Source organism: Crocodylus porosus, unplaced genomic scaffold (assembly GCF_001723895.1).
Source record: "Crocodylus porosus isolate Cpor-Errol unplaced genomic scaffold, CroPor_comp1, whole genome shotgun sequence".
Classification (NCBI taxonomy): domain Eukaryota; kingdom Metazoa; phylum Chordata; order Crocodylia; family Crocodylidae; genus Crocodylus; species Crocodylus porosus.
The window spans coordinates 9273693-9290548 of record NW_017728932.1 but is presented as its reverse complement, the minus strand read 5'-3'; the positions used below and the strand labels follow the sequence as shown (position 1 = coordinate 9290548).

The window sequence follows — 16856 nt, the reverse complement described above, 5'->3', positions numbered from 1 at the left end:
GTCTAATTACACTAATAGACTTGGTGTATTATAGCAGCACATGCACGTTACAACAGTCAACAACATTCATTAACTGCAAGAGTAAAAAATTGATTAGAGTACTTATAACAGATGTTTGGGAATATTATGCCTGCTCCCAGTGAACTCAGTACAAGTAGGATCAGTCCCTTAATGTTTTCCAACCTGCTGCATGATATAATCATCTCAAAAAATTTCTTCCGTTAGAGTCTGCTATTGGTGCCTTTCACCGATCATACGGAACTGATGCTGTTCCTTAAAATAGACGTGCTTGTACAACATCCTACTTCAGTGTTGTTTAGAAGTACCGGTGATGCAAACCCACATGGAGAAAAATTAATTTAATGGTACTCTCTATTGCCATCTCTAAGGGACGTAACCTCACAAGCCCCCTCGCTAAGGCAGCACTGCTGTTCTTATTGTACAGCTGAGAACCAAAGCACAGAGAAACAAAATCAGGTGACCAAGGAGACCTTAGGCCTGCTAAGTCCCATATTAGCATCCTATCCAGTGGTACTGAATCTTCTGCATATTAAAACCCCATCTTATAACAGAAAGCAGAAAGCATGATTTGGCATTCTTCCTCCCAGAGTCTCAGATACATTTTTCCATCTAGTCCCAAACAAATAAGGGAGGAGAACTAGGATGCCATATTTTGGGAACAGACTTTTCTCTGCTTGTGGCTGGAGATGGGAAGGCCATCTGCCCAAAACACTTGAGAACCGGCATGGCAGAGGATGGTTAAGCTCAAAAACTATGTGCCGCAAGGCTGTCTAATGGAGTTCGTCTTTGCAGCTCTTTCCACGAGATAGCATCCTCCAATTACAGGAGCAGCAAGCCACTTCAGTTCACTGTCTTCTTAAAAGGTGACAGTCCATGTGTTTAGCCAGAAGCTGGACAGAATGGGATGTACTTTGGGTTAGCTGCTGCGTATTTGCCTCAGCTGCAATCTTAACTGCATGTGGTCTTTGTAGGAGGAATGAAAGAACTAACCCACTGCTGCTAGAAGGGAACTGCGAAGCCAAATCATGCAGACTGCAATTATGACAGGCATATAGGGCCAAATTTTTGTGCCAAAAGTGTCAGATAGTACCAAATTCTGGCGCTCAAAGAATCCCCAACTGCATTTAGGACAATGGTACAGAAACAGACAGACAATCGCACTTATTTAGGGCACTCTCTGGTGTATACAGGCAGGATGCTCTGCCAGGAACAGCACAGCTGACTGTTCAGACATTTCCAATGATCTCATCATCGGTTCTCATGGTAATAAGAAAAAACTTTTCTGTTGCATTGCCAAGTGTCTGCTAAAGATACCCATTCCTCAAGGTACAGGGAGGTATTCATCTGTCAGCACGCAAGTTGCTAGACACATGCTTGAGAATCGTCCCAAACTGTGGCACAAGTGCTAAGAACATTTCTGAAATCTGATCTAGTTCCCAAGTTGGGCAACACTGAGTTTTACTTGGAAAGACCAAAAAAAAATCTGGTCCAGTTCGAGCTAAACAGCCAAGCCGCATGCAACCTCAAATCAACCGTCAACACGTTATATTGGCATCCAGCCTTTGCTTAGACATTTGGAAGTGATTATAGCTTCAAAAGACAGCAGTGTGCCCAGCTTATCTGTGCCCACAGGTGCATCGCTGTTTGGAACTGGCCAAAACCTAAGCTGCTACTTTACGGGGTGCATTGCATTGCACGTGCAGAAGCAGAACAGTGGTCACTACTGAAAACCTTGCCAAGACCAAGAAGCACAAGAGTGTCAGGGCAGAGCGATTCCTTCATATGGAATGAATGTAAATGAAACATAGATGTTCAGGTCCCCCTCCCTTTTTATGCACTTTCTCTAATGGGTAGCAAAAACATCAGATCAAACCCTGCCCTTGCAAGGTGTCAAGTCATGAAGACGCGAATCCTAATGCTCTCCTGAGAAAATGCTCTGGCATTGCTCTTGCATGGGGGGCAAGGGGGCAAACCCGTAGTTGATCTGGTTCTGGTGAGGGGTGAGCTTGCTCTTACTGTGAGCTGCACTGTATGCTGCCTTCCACATTGCCTGACTCACTCCGGGGGTGGCACAACACCTGTTTCATTCAGTAGGTTTCTTGTCATGCTATATGAAAAGCGTGGGTGTTTCGGGGCCTTTCAGTTACTCTTTGGTCCCTCCTCAGACCCTCCTACTGCAGTTTTGTAACATGTGTAAAGTATGATCGGTGGCTAATACCACGCTTCCAGCTGTGGAGTGTCCAAACTCTGCTCTGATGTTTGCTGGATAGTTATTTTGGCAAGACTGTCTGAGTGTCAGGTAATTAAGCACACATGACTGCAAAGGGAGAAAAAAAACCTGGGAATTAAAATCAGAAGGGCTTCCTGAAGGCAACATATAATCTTTTCCCCTTTACCACTTGCATCTGAATACGAATCACTCATCACCTCTTGTCCTTTCTCGTAGCAAGGGTAGGAACAGACGTGCGGATTCTGACATGACCTCACATCTTTGCATGGGACCATTTCAAATACCATCTCTTTACATCACGTCGTTCATCGATTCATAGACATTTGGGCTGGAAGGGACGAGTGCAGCCCCCCTGCCCAAGGGGCAGGAAGTCTGCAGGGATCATAGGATCCCAGCAAGATAAGCACCCAAATGTCTCTTGAAGATGTTCAAAGTAGGTGCTTGAACCACCTCCCGCAGCAGTCTGTTCCAGGCCTCGGGGGCTCAGACAGCAAAGAAGTTCTTCCTTATGTCCGGCCTGAAACGGTCATGGAGGAGTTTGTGACCATTCGACCTTGTCATATTTTGTTTCACACTGCAAATCTACACATAAGGACACAAAATGTCCCACCGGACATTGTCGTCCATAGGATCTGGATACAGTCTCCCATATACTCTGATCGATGGCAGAAGGTCTTTGGAGGAGCAAGGATTCAAATTCAGAAATTCCCATGCACAGGATACTTATTTTACACTATATTCCAAACCACCGTCCTGCCAAGGTTTTGCAAAACCAAACCTGGGCTGACAAGGGACCGTGCTCTCCCACGACCCGCACTGGGTGCTAGCAATGCAGCATGGTGCAGTATGTAAGAGAAGAGCAAGCAAAAGTGGGTGAAGCCCCACAGCTACTTTGGGTGGTTTATTAAAGCTCTGTTTTGTTCCTTAGCACTTGCCAGAAGATGTGAAAACCGATCATCAGCGTGTTGGCATTTCAACACGGCAGCAATTAATTCTTTGAGAACCAAGTATAATACACTTGCAGAGACCAAGTGGGCTGAAATACATTGTATAAAGGTGAAGCATGGTGTGGCATTATAATTAAACCCGTATTTTGGCTAGTCTAGAACTTTGCTAGGTGTATTTACAGATTTAGCCATTATACAGCAGAGCAGTAATCGGATATTACTTCAGTATACTGAGCTTCTCCCTCTTGCGGGTTACATATTGGTTTAGTCTTTCATTCCCACCATGCTTAATATGAGCTGTCAGGGTTAGCAATAAAGGAATAGCTGAAGGTAATTAAATCAGCTCATAATTGTGCTTTCTAATACTTGCTGTACATCAGCATGAGCTAATTTATAACATGTCAATACCCAGGCACAGAGGCACAGGAGCCCTGTAGAAAGATGGTTTCTGAGACAATAAATACAAGCATAACTCTGAAAAGAAACTGCTCTTGTTCTGCAAAAAAGGCCTCTTTACGTGACAAATGAATAGCTTCCACTCAATTCGTATTGTAAGCAGCACAAATCAATAATGGATTTTTGTGCATATTGAAACTGGTGTTATTCAGACCCAAAAGATCATGCCAATTTCCCAGCACAAAGGGATCTCCTGTAAATTCCAAGGTATTTCTATCCCTTAAAGTCTGAACCTTGAGGAAAAAGCATTTTGTAAGAATAACTCTTAGGTTTACAGTAGTACATGTTATGACAATGGTCTATACTTGGGGTGCTCAACCTCTGGCCTGCAGGCCAAAACCAGCCCACAGGGCTCCCCAGGGGACAGGAAATCTGGTGGCGGTGGAGCAGTGGCAATTAATACCATTATCCTCCCCCTCTTTCAAATTCCCAAGCCCTGTATGGCCAAATCGGGACCAGGCCATGCCCCTTTCCCTCTGCATGGCTGGATCAGGGCCAAGCTGCCCCCCATCTTCTCTTCACACAGCCGTACGGGGCCCTGCTGCACCTGCCAAGGTGCTGGATCAAAACCAGCAGCTGGATCCAGCCCACGGACAGACCAGGCACTGTCCATCTGGTCCACTGAGCAAAAGCAGACCAATTATGCTCAACACCACCAAGGGCTCTCATAGGCCCTTTTATCATGAGTTCTGATGTTTGGGAGGGGATTGCTACTTAAGCTTCAGTTTATGCAGATGAGAATTTCAGCTGGCGTGGTTAAAAGCAGTAATGGTTGCAGCCTGCAGGGTGGCAGAGATTGTCTTCGAAGAGCCAGAAATTCAACAATTTATTATAAGGTCTGATGAGTCTTCGGGTCCCGACTCGTGATTTTGGAGTACTTGGGGCTGGCAATGCTGCGCGTGGAGCTGTTCAGAGGAACAACAGCCAGAACATCACACCAGGATGGATACAAAACCATCAATAAGGATGAAAGGCACAGAAGGTGGAGAGTGAATGATCAGTGATTTCAAAAAGGATGATTGTGCCTGGATTTCTGGAAGGCCCCAGAAATGAAGACGCTCCTATTTTTAGGGACCTTTGAGGGCTATTTTATTTTTTAAATAAGCAAACCCCCCTGCTCCAAAAGAAAACAAAAAAAATAACTAAGAAACCTTGCATTATATATTGTTCACGCTTTCTGAACTCTGCCTCCTTTCTCAAAGTATTTCCTGCTCCACAACCTTACTAATTTCCAACCACGTGCATGAAATAAGCCTTCTGTTCATTCATGCTCCTTTTGGCAGTACACCGATTAAACTTTGTTTCCAATGGGATTCTCCTACCAAGAATCCCTCCCAGGACTGATTATTCTTCATGCTACACAGAGACTCTCTTCGCCTTGGAAATGCCTTTGAAATAGTGGCCAGAAAGGCTGCTCTAAAAAGCAGTTCCCTGCAGGACATATGAAGGAGGACAGAACAGAGACCTAATTGGAAGAAATAACATGGAATAGTTTGAAATGCTGCCTGTTAATAAAGTAGCGAGCTTCTGCTCAGCCTTTCAGAGTGTTTGAACGGGTGCCCGTTCTAGTGCTATACCTGGATAGAAAGCAGGGACAGGCCAAAGGCACAAGAGAGGATATCATCCCACTCCAGCAAAAGTTGGATGCTTGGTATAGTGCCACTGAAGGCAGAGACAACTCACATGCTTAAAGTTCAGCAACATCTTAAATTCATTGCTAAATTGGTACTTAAATCTGTGACAACTACAGAATAGAAGAAGACCTTTGAAAGTACAAATGTCAGACTAGCGGTACAATAATTAACACTCATATTGCAAGAGGAAAATCCTTGTGGCTTCTCTATTTACAGCTGATCACTGCTAAGAAGAGAGCAGAGCTGGCGAGAAAACAGTTCTGCTTTGAATTAAAAAAATTAAGTTTGAATGTTATCTTTTTTCTGAATTAAAAATGAGACATTTGTGGGGGATTTCCTCTCCCCCTCCCCAGCAAAACAACTTTTGAGACCATCGCGGAAAAGTAATTTTTCAATAGAACAAAAAGTCATTCAAATTTGTCAACCAGCAGTGCTTCTTCATCCATTCAATGTTCATTCATTTGGGGCTGGACTCGATGATCTTCTGAGGTCCCTTCCAGCCCTAACGTCTATGAAATCTAATGTCTATGAAATCATACATTTCAGTAAAAAGAAAAAAAAAATGCTTTATTACCATCTAACCGTGCACAGAGCTGGCATGCATTGCCACTGGTTCTTATTGCTATTCTTCCTCCTTACTACTTATACCCGATGTCTCACCCCATCTTAAAGGGTGGCCTTTCCATGGCAGGAACTTTCTACCTATTCTGTGTCAGTGCAGACACTCACATTGCAAGTCTCAACTTATGCCAGATACCCAGTACCCGCAGAGGTAGAATAATCCTTTGGAGAATTATTATTCTGGCCTTCAGTGATAATAACCTGATATTACAGAAAAACTCAGGCTGCATTTACCTGTTGCTTTTTCACCTCTAAAGATAAAGACATAACTGTAAGTTAATTCCTGATTTATGGAAGTAGAAGCTGCACTTATTGTGTAGCAAATCTTGCTTTAGAATTCAGCTAGAAATTGAATCACGAACACATGTCCAACAACCTGCCACCAATTTCCTACAGACTTTAATGGAAGATCGAGCCTCTCATTGAAGGAACTGGTCATAAAAAGTAAATACAAGACATGACACTGGTCTCAAGTTGTTAACTTACTGTAGATGACTGATCTTTATGAAAGTAAGCAGAGTCCCACAAAAATTCATGGATTTGTTTCCCAGGTGCTGGTGGAGAATTTTTCCCATGCACATACACACACACGCGCGCACACACACACACACACACACACACACAAATGTATTTTAACGTTCAAGTTCTAACTATGTCAAAGGCCTCACGTAAAATTTAGCCAAATTCACAAGGCTTCAAGTTGAATCAAGTAAAAAAGAAAAATCACTTAAATTCTAAGCAGCCCTATGAGAAACCATGAATCGGACCAGACTTGCTTGCAGCCTTGTGCAGGATTTCCCTAATTTCAAACTTGTAAAGAAATGGTCATGGCAGTTTTACTCAGCTCTGACCGCACCTTTTAGTGTATTTGAACACATCAACGTCTAGTATGGCCTCACTTACCTATCTGAACCCAAGAAGAGTACTGATGCGTGTAAAAAGGCCTACCATGCCTTGTAAATACCCACATGGCATTATAGAGCCATACAAACATTTCCATATGCTACAAATGTCAAACAACTCTTCTTTTCATGTTGCATGGAGAAGCATACAAAAACACCCCAAAGCAATCCCTCTTGCAGAAAACACTCTGTACCTGGGTATAGTTAAGATAAACGCACACATACAACATGCCTTTCCAAAACACGCGTCTCCCCTTGAGGTGAAATATGAATTTCAGCTTTCCGGATCAAGCTCATTTTGTGAGTTTACTTGACAGAATCATTCACTGTAGGCAATATTGCTACAGACAGAAGTTACAGGCAAACCAGTTTAAGTCATCAGAAACTGGTTTAAACCTGTAACAGAACAGGAATTCAGCGCACATAAAACAGTTTCAAAATGGTTGACACTGGTTTAAGATAAACCTGGTTGAATGTAGTATCACATTTAGTGGATTTGGGTCAAACGATTTCTGGAACTTCTATCCCAGACCCCATTTCTGGTTCCAGATAAATCACAGTCCCCGTCCCCCAGTATGCTTTGCAGCCCTGAGCTGTGCTGTGCTGTCTGCTTCAGCAGAGAAGGGTTGGGTGGGGTGAGGCAGGGACTACCACCCCAAGCAAAACCCAGCTGGGGTCTGTGGCCAGGAAAGGAAGGTTAACGCCCCCTTCCCTCAAGTACAGAGCTGCCCTGCCCTGCTAAACTTACTGCTAGCTACAACTGTGGACTACAAATCCCAGAGGCACCTGGAAGCAGGAAGAGGAAGTGAAAAGCAAACCTGCAGAGTCCTGCTGCTGTGATTCTGAACTGATATCTCAGAGACCTCAGGGGCAGCAGGAAGCCGAAGCCACGCTGGCTATGTGCCAGAGACCCATGCTGTAGTGCCCCCACCCCCAACATGTGGCTGCACTTCCTGAAACAAAATTAAATGTCTGTCTAGGTGTTTCTCAGTTTAATCTCTGCAGCGTAGACTAACTTGCAAAGTTTGAATTGATTCAGCCTTAGGCTTTTAGACTGTCTGTACTTAGCCTATGAGCAAAAAAAAGCATCAACTTCTGCCAGGAGATATCATGTCATCAGTACCGCCATTTTGCTCTAGTCACCCAAAATAATTCACAGACCTACTGAAAATGGTAATGAAAAGGAACCAAAGGCCTTCTAGTCCACCCACCTGCCGAAGATACAATCAACTTATAGCTAGCTGCCATTGGATAATCAGCTTATCTCTATGAATACCAACAAAATGCTTTGTATTCACATAGCTCTACAGGGTGAATTCCAATTCATTGAATGCACCTTGTTAAATTGTGTATTATAGCTCCAAGGAGTGATCCAAACATATGTAACTGTAGGATGTATTTATAGGATGTCAGTGCTTGGTAAGCATTAAAAAAAGCCATAGGTAAAAAGTATTAATCTTGTGAAGAAATCTTTAAGACATAATAACAAATTGCAGTGCAATTTGAAAGTCAGCCATCACACACACAATTTCTGTTAATCTCTTCAACAGCTCTGTGACATGATCAATAAGGCTAGCTTTGCAGTACGGTGAGTGTAAATTCCATTCTCATTCAACAGTTTTGTAACTAAATACAAAGTTACAAATGGAGAAAATAAGTGAACTCATTACCAGGGGTATGTGCTGCATGCATTTAATGATTTTCCTCCATAATAGTTTCAAAGCCTGAATGGAAGCTCACTGAATTATAGGAAAAGACTACTGAAGATCTCACATCTGATCCTTAAACTATTTTAAACAACCATGGGGAAAGATAATAGACATCACTCATTTGTATTAGTCTTGCATATCACAGAGGTCAAAGTGTATTATTTTGCAAGCTTCCTCAAATGGCATTATTTCAAGGGGCAAAAGATGGACCCTCCAATGAAGGAGACAGGCAAGGGGCTTGAAGCCTGGGACTTCTCAGCAATGCATTGACTCTCACCTGCTATGCAGGTCCACACATACTTTTCCAATTCACAGCATGAAGATGCCATGATATCAAAATAGGGGTTTGTCTGCACAGCTGTGGATTGCATACTCCATTCACCCACGTCTGTACACATACTCCAAACTAAAAACACATCAGCAAGGCTGATCCAGGCTTGTCCTACGTGCCCATTATTAAACCCTTATAGTCTCCAGTGGACCTGAGAGAAGCCTCACTAGCAAACTTCAGGGTTTGAAACGTGCCTGAGGATTGCAACAGGTGGCAGAATCTGCCTGGATTTACCACTACAGACACATAGAGTAGCCTATGGGGACCCTGGAAAGAGGATATGGCATGAGCTCTTCCCACCAGTACACCAGTGGGCTTGCACTAACTTAACCTACGGAAGCCCCTCATGACACAGCAGCCATCTCTCGTTTTTCATGGGTCTCTCTGTCCCTGCTGGCCCCCATGCAACCGGCGGTGTAACCTTGAAACACGCTTACCATCCAGGCCAGGCAGAACGGTACTTCTCATGGCCAACACCAGACCAAGCGGGGATCCAAAGAGGAAGAAGTCAGAAACTTCAAATTCGAACCGTCCCAGGTTGACTTCCGAGAGACTGGAGATACTCGCAGGAGCAAAGTCTGCATCATCCTTCAGCACGCTTGAGTGGATGCTGGACAAGAAAAAACGCACTGTTTTAGCAACAATGAGCCAGGGATCTTTTTCAGTCTCGCTGGACAGAGTGGTAATGTACAGAGAGGCCGATTAGAGAACTCCAGTCCCTATCTATGTGCCCAGAGTGCTTTAAACACAAGGCACTGATAAAGCATAGCAACCTTACAATCATGGTAGTTCCCCACGTGCTCTGTTATTCAATGCCTCACCTTAAGCAGATGCATGGTAAATTCACCAGCCTGGAAATCCAGTAATTCCCTATACATATACTTAGCTCTGATGGCCACCCAGCATTTGTAGTGCTTTGGCCTCCTTGATGATGTGCCTCTCTAGTTACAATACATAATAATTGAATGAGTACTACATGATTCAGGACTATGGAGGTTTTTTTCCTCCTTCCATAATCATAGCCACAAAAAGGAATCCACAAAACCCGTCTACTGAAAAATTTAACAGACTCAAGTTGTGTCTGAATATGACTAAGGAAGTCACTGAATACATGGGCATACTGGGTGACAAATTAATTCTGCCAGGAATTTTCACCCCACATTGCAGCTACCTATATTGTACCAGTGAAAACAGGCAGCATTTATGTCCAGCTATTTATGTGTAAAGGGATTTACAAATTAAGTGTTAATCCGCAAACCACTGAGGTTTGAGATGGGTAGATTTGATCCCTTCTTTAAAGAGAACAGTTTCTCCCCTGACTGGCTCCTTGTTTTGCTCTTCACGTCTCTGCAAAGCTAGTACTGAATGCCTCCAGATCAGTGTTCATGTGATGCACCTGCTTTGCACTAGTATAAGTATATAAGGTATGAGACCAGAAGAACAAAGCCCACAGAGGCCAAGCACTGGATTACAGGACATACTAGACATCTGGCTCTACATGGAGATGTGGGTGCTTGTTAGAGCTGTGCAAAGTGTCAGCAGCTGACTTGATTCGGAGGAGTTTCGGCCTGATTCGGGAACCGAATCTCCAAATCCGAGGTGAATCAGGAGACCAATTAAAAGCTCCAAATCAATTTGAAGCATCCGAATCAATTTGGAAAAGTTTTGAAAAAGATTTGTCCGCTTCAGAGATTCAGCCATAGACTAAACAGGCAGTTGACACAGCTGCCTCCAGCTGGTAAGTCTGTTGGAGTTGCGGAGGGAGAAGGGAAGGGCCGTGGGGGAGGGAGGGATTGGGGATGGGTCTAGGGACAAGCGGCCCAGCTGAGGCAGGGGGGCATTACTTAAGGAGGGGGGTGGGGGGGACGTGGGATGTGGGTGAGGCAGCACTGGAAGCAGGGGCTCTGCCCTGCTGCCACTTGCGGGGTGCCGCACGCTGCTTGGGAGATGGGGCAGCTCCATGTGTCAGCCGGAGCCTGGCAGCACTCAGCCTCAGGGGTCCTAGCTCCCAGGCACCACGCGGCACCCTGCCGAGCCATGCTGCATACGTGCCATGGGGCAGCTGCCATGCGGTGCCAGTTGTGGGGGGGTGGCGATCCTTGCTGCTCCCCATTGTGCGGGGACCTCTGCCACGAGTACCCAGAGGCCTCGATCCCACTGCTGCAGCCAGTGGGTGCAGGACTTTATTTTATTTTAATATTTTTTAATGTGACGGGAGGCTGGGCCTGGGCAGAGCAGCCATGGGGGCTTCTCCTGTGGCTCCCCCCACCCGGGGAGAGGCAGGCACAGCTGGAGGAGCCATGGGAGAACCTGCAGCCACCCGGCTGTGCCTGCTTCTCCCCGGCCAATCCGAATCACCGAAACTTTCCAAATTGGCACCAAATCTTCTGAAGCAGATTCGGCCAAATTGATTCAGGACAGTGATCCAAATCTCTGAATCGAATCACTGTCCTCCGAATTGGCTGAATCCGAACTATACCCTTCCCTATTCGCACAGGCCTAGTGCTTGTTACCTTTAAAACAACACAAAACAAAACCAGGGCATGCACTGTGGGTTGGTCTATGCTACCAATTCTGGTGCCAAAGCTCTGTCACCTTAGGGTGTGAAAAGATCACAGCCTTTAGTTCACATACCTTTGCCAGCCACCTGCCCCCTGCTGCCTACATGCAGCTCTCTTGACAGAGGGGAGCTTCTGTTCAGGAAAGTGTCACTACGCTACAAGTTAGCACAAGACAGCCCGGCCAAAGCATAAGGAATGAGCCAATTTCCATGCTTAGGTGCCCTCATCACCTCACAGTCCAGAAGTGGGAAAGCATCTCTACATAAAGAGATCATTTTTAAGGACTGAACTGATATATGTAAAAAACTAAAGCTTTTCTTAATCACTGGAGAGAGAGGGACTTTTTCCACACATTTTACTACAGAATACATAATCTCCCTCTCTCTCACTTCCTGCATTTCCAGCCATGCTCGTGCTACTCTCTAATAGATTAGCATAAACCTAGTGAGAAATCAGAAAATCAGGGTGAGGCATAACACTTCTAAGTTTGTTTTTAAGCTAAAAAATATAGTTTTGCTTAAAATCTAGTGGTTTTTAGTATAAAAAAAAAAAAAAGAGAGAGAGATATCTGAAAACTAAAAAGCTAAAGATGCAAGGAGGAACATGTCGTTTAAGTTCTTTTGTTATTCCCTGAACGCACATTTCTTTGACACTGCATCTCTTAACAGCATGTTGTCACAAACTCCTTCTGAACTGTATTAACTAGCTTAAATCACATTTGGTAAAAATGGTAGAAAAGATATTTCTGTATTATTTGGTCACTTTATATTTTTAAAAAAAGCTAATTTTGTGGGCTTCAACAGGTGTCCTGCAAATTCTGTAACATCCCCTTTTCCTCTTCCTCTGAGTTAAGCCACCTGTAGAAAAAGCTTGTCCACGTCTGATGGCCAAAGACTGAAAATTAAAATCTTATTAGTGGAACACAGGCACATACTGTAACTTCATCCTGATTTGTTTTCAGATAAAAGGATGGGTTTTGCTTTTCTTTCCCAGAGACATAAATAACCTATAGGGAAGATTTAATTTACTTTGACACTAGATTGCAAACATCTTTCCCCCAGAACAAGGGACAACAAAACACCAATATTCTGATGCTTAAATTTGTGAGAGATCAAGAGCCCAAACTTGAAAAATTCGTTTTAGTCACCAGAGAGTCTATTATAAAGTGGGCCGAATGCAGCGCTCACCTTAAAGAGCCCAAGAGTTTCTTTCCAGCACAGAAAAAGAGCCCTAGGCGAAGGACATGAATTCTTGACAAATTTTGTGATATTCAAGTGCTTGTTTTGTTGTGGGGAAGGGACTTGAAATCCTCCTGTCCTAATGGTGAGAAAGGGAGTAGGCAGTAGGGAATAGGGAGAGCCCCCCCACACACACACACACCCTCCCATACTGATTTGAAAGCCAAAGGAGAATAAAACAATGAACCCCCCAAAAAGGAACGCACTGACTGCCACCCTAGACCTAGAATAAAATTACCTTGAGCTCTTACTGACAACAGAGGCGGACTGAAGTACAGTGCGGTGACAACTTTGCACTGTACCCGAGTGCCCACAGAACTGAAACTTGGGAGCACAAATCGGGGTTTCTCTCCCTACTGGCATCACCCCCACGGAAATACAGGAAGAAAAAACAGAAAGAAAAAAAATAATAAAGCACAAAACAATACAGACATAAAAGCAAACAGTCCGCTACCTGGGAGGAGACATACAGACAAAGGAAGTGAGGAACCTTTCTTGCTATGGAAATGTATGTAGTTGAAAAGCTTTCCTACATTTCAGGGAAGCTAATTAAGAATACTGTTTTGATGCATTTACTGCTCGAATCTTGAAACCCAATTGTTAAAATGTCCATGAATATTCAGTGCAACAGAAGTATGAACAGCATATCCACCACGGGGTGTGCCAAAAGCAGTTAAAATAATTCTCTGGGGAACAATGCGAAGCGCAAGAAAGGTGAGCGTTGTCTTTGCAAGAGTGGTGGGAGAAGGGGAGGGGGCAAAACAACCAGACTCTCTCATCTGGGAAGCATGTGTTTTTGGACTTGTGAGAGCTGAATTAAAAAAACAACAAAAAAACCCTGATTCTTCACCTTCAACATTCACGTAATTCAACAAAAGATGGAATTTCAAATTGCGAGCGAGTGGGTCCAGACAACAGCAAAACTGAAGTCATTATGTACCCTTTTATTTTTCTTTTTTTCTGAGGACTCTGAAAAGGTTTCAACCATGTCTACATAAACAAACACGGAGGGTGCTGTTCCTCTGGCATTAACAGTCTGCATTCAATTGCACTCTTATTGCCTCTACTCAATCATCAAAGAATAGTTACCTAGACAGGAAAGCGTGATGTTGGGTTATAGTATCACAGTCATAGGTGGATGAGTCACTCTGTTTCCGTGGCAACGGTTGCCTTGGTTCCTCATCCTCCATAAGTCCCGAGATGTCAATATTGCTTTTGCTTAGGCGTTTGCTGCCACCCAGATTGGAGTCCTCTGCTAAGAGGGGATTATCCTTCAAAGAACGAACAAAGCAAAAAGAAGATTTATACGATGACCAAAATAAAACAGAGCTAATATGGAGCAGTTGCATTCATGCATTTGATCTTACATGATCCCAGAGATGGTGGAATTGTTAACTTTACTCTCTACAAAGGGAGGAAAAGCAGGGAACTGTGAAAGGAACAAGGGTGTGATCATCTTTTTGTTGTCTCACCTAGAAACAAGGGCAGAGAATGGAAAGCAGATGCAACTACAGGACGGCAACAGGCCCGACAGGAAGCCCAGATCCAATTGACTTTATAAATATTTAATCAAAGTCATAAGGAGCCCGATCCCACTAAGCATAGCATAAATTATATATAACGTGTGTCAGCAGATCAGCATTCCCTGCCTCCCAGATGTGGGACCTGACTGTGAAAGATGCTGAACATCTGTAGATCCTAGGATAAAGCCAGTCCTTTACATAGTACTGGAAAGTGATTTGGTTGCTCATGTTTCTCACCCTTTCCAGGTTCTGCCAGCAGCCTCCAACCTTTGCCCTTGACTTGGTTACAATGGGCAAAATATTACTTGTAAAAAATCCATGATGGTCAAAGCAAACTTATATGGGCCAAACCCACCAGTGCACACGTGACATCTGCCTGTGTAAAGTCTGAAAGGATTTAGTCCCGCGTTAGTCCTGTGTCCAAATCATTTGTAACCTATTTTATGCTTGGTTTCTGCAAACAAGAGTGCATGAGAAAATGCCCAAACACCTATTTTAATAGAATTACAAGCATGCAAAAAGCAGCATAGTGCACTGAAAAAACCTTCTAAGACAATGAACCTCTTGTAATCATCTAATTATCAGTTTTCACCCATATTCTATTAGTTCATATAATGCAGTATTAGCATTCATGGGCTAATACGATACAACCAACATTATCATCTTAGTAACTCCTGCAAAAGATTGGTTTTGTCAGCATGCTTACAGAAACAATTGGAACAACAGCTGGAAATCACTACCAATCAGAGCAACATGCAGTTGGGATTCTCAACAAGTTTTTTTTTTTTCTTTATTACTACATCTCCCAGTAACAAGTAACAGAATAAAGACAATGCCAAATATCCTGTTAAAGTTCTTTGAAGACTCAGGGCCCTTCTGACTTAACACTGAAGCTATGCGTAATGCAACAGCTAGCCTCATCGCTCAGAGCCTGCATGGAGTAGCTGCTATTGCTAATGAGCATGAGGGCCTTCAAAGCAGGGGCTGGAGATGTGAAAGGGTCATATAGGAGCAGACGGCTCCGAATACTGATGAAGAGCGAGCTCACTGCAGCTGGAAGCAGGCACTGCTTTGGCAGATGTGATGCTAAAACAAAAAAGTGCTTGTCTAGCATGAGCAGAGAACACCATGGATCCCATTTGAATGTATATCATGGGCAGCACAAAATAAACCTGCAGTCTGATATGGGGACTCTTAGCATCTCATCAGTATTTTTAATAGCTTTTCTTAGCAGGGTAGTGAGTTTCCAAAATCAAACTTCCCCACTGCCAATATGTTCCCCAGCAGAATTCCTTTAGCAGCAGTTATTCTGAAAAGCAGAGGGGAATATCACTTCTTTTCCTGTTCAGACACCATCATTATCTCAAATTAATTCCCCAATCTAAGTAATTGGCCTAATAACTTTGGTGAACTGTTCCTGTTCTGCAGCTTGTTCACAAGTAGCTGCATTGTGAATAAACATCTACATTGTGATTGCCTGCAGTGCGATTTCCATTAATATTCGGCGATCATCGCTTACAACCCAGGCTTGATGGACGTGCCATCCTAGAAATTGTTTGGCTTTTCATGCCTGGCTCACAAAGGAGCAGGGTGCAAACAGTCAGCTAGAGCTCAGTTCACAATCCATGGAGCTCAGTGACTTCCAGGGTTTGCAAGTGAACCTTTGAATGTTGTATCATAGTGTAACACCAATCACTATGTCCTCTGATAGTCCAGAAAACAATGTCAGCCTTGCCAACTCTCAGGATTTATCACAAACCTGGCCCATGGTTTGAGTTAATCAGGGGCCAGGTAGATGTGCAATTAAAGACATAATGGCCTCTCATGTGCAATCCCCACACATGCATGGCAGGAGGGGTGACTGCAGCATCCAGCATCAGATCCCATCACACCACACTGCCCATGCAGGGGAAGTCCAGGATCCTGATCCTGGGATCCCTCTACAGGGCAATATGGCAAGCTACCATGGCTGAGAGCTCAGAGCAGCTGATTAACCAACTAGCAGTTAATTGCATCTTAAGTGTAATGTGTGCCAGGGCTTCAGATACAGACTGTGAAGTCAGGTGACCATTATAGAACATTAACTTCAATTTAAAACTACAAAAGCCCCATGAGCTTCTAAACCATCTGGACTAGAGAGAGTCTTGAAAGCAAGAACCCCAGAACGTACAGAAGCTGGAAAAATCTCAAAATTATTATTTTTTAAATCTCCTCACTTTTCTTTCCTTTTTCAGGATGATTCAATGCATGGTTCTGAAAAAAGACCAAATACAAAATGCTTGCTCCCATCTAAGCCCACATGTAGACAATTGTGTGCGTTATTGCTGAAGCAGCTAGAGCGAATACCCTGCAAAGGAATTACCTGCAGCACTGGCAGGTAAAATAGTTTCATAGTTTCTAGGGTCGGAAGGGACCTGAGTAGATCATCTAGTCCGACCCCCTGCCATGGCAGGAACGAGTACTGGGGTCAAATGGCCCCAGCAAGGTGTACATCTAACCTCCTCTTAAAGACCCCCAGGGTAGGAGCCTGCACCACTTCTCTTGGAAGTTGGTTCCAGCTCCTAGCCGCCCTGACCGTGAAGTCACACCTCCTGATTTCTAGCCTAAACCTCCCCTCTGCCAGCTTGTGACCGTTATTCCTGGTCACTCCTGGCAGTGCTCGGGGGAACAGGGACTCCCCCAA

The 16856-nt window shown here is 44.0% G+C and overlaps 1 protein-coding gene across 2 annotated transcripts in view; it reads right to left on the bottom strand.

Annotated features, from left to right (window-relative positions):
• PITPNM3 (PITPNM family member 3) overlaps positions 1 to 16856 on the bottom strand; it is a 228260-nt gene that overhangs the window by 41201 nt on the left and 170203 nt on the right. For both annotated transcript variants that reach the window (XM_019545546.1, XM_019545547.1), the window contains 2 exons: positions 13740 to 13921; positions 9289 to 9461 (listed from right to left, as the gene is read on the bottom strand). In XM_019545546.1, coding sequence (XP_019401091.1) covers positions 9289 to 9461; positions 13740 to 13921 — 355 coding nt within the window. The remainder of the gene's footprint in view (positions 1 to 9288; positions 9462 to 13739; positions 13922 to 16856) is intronic.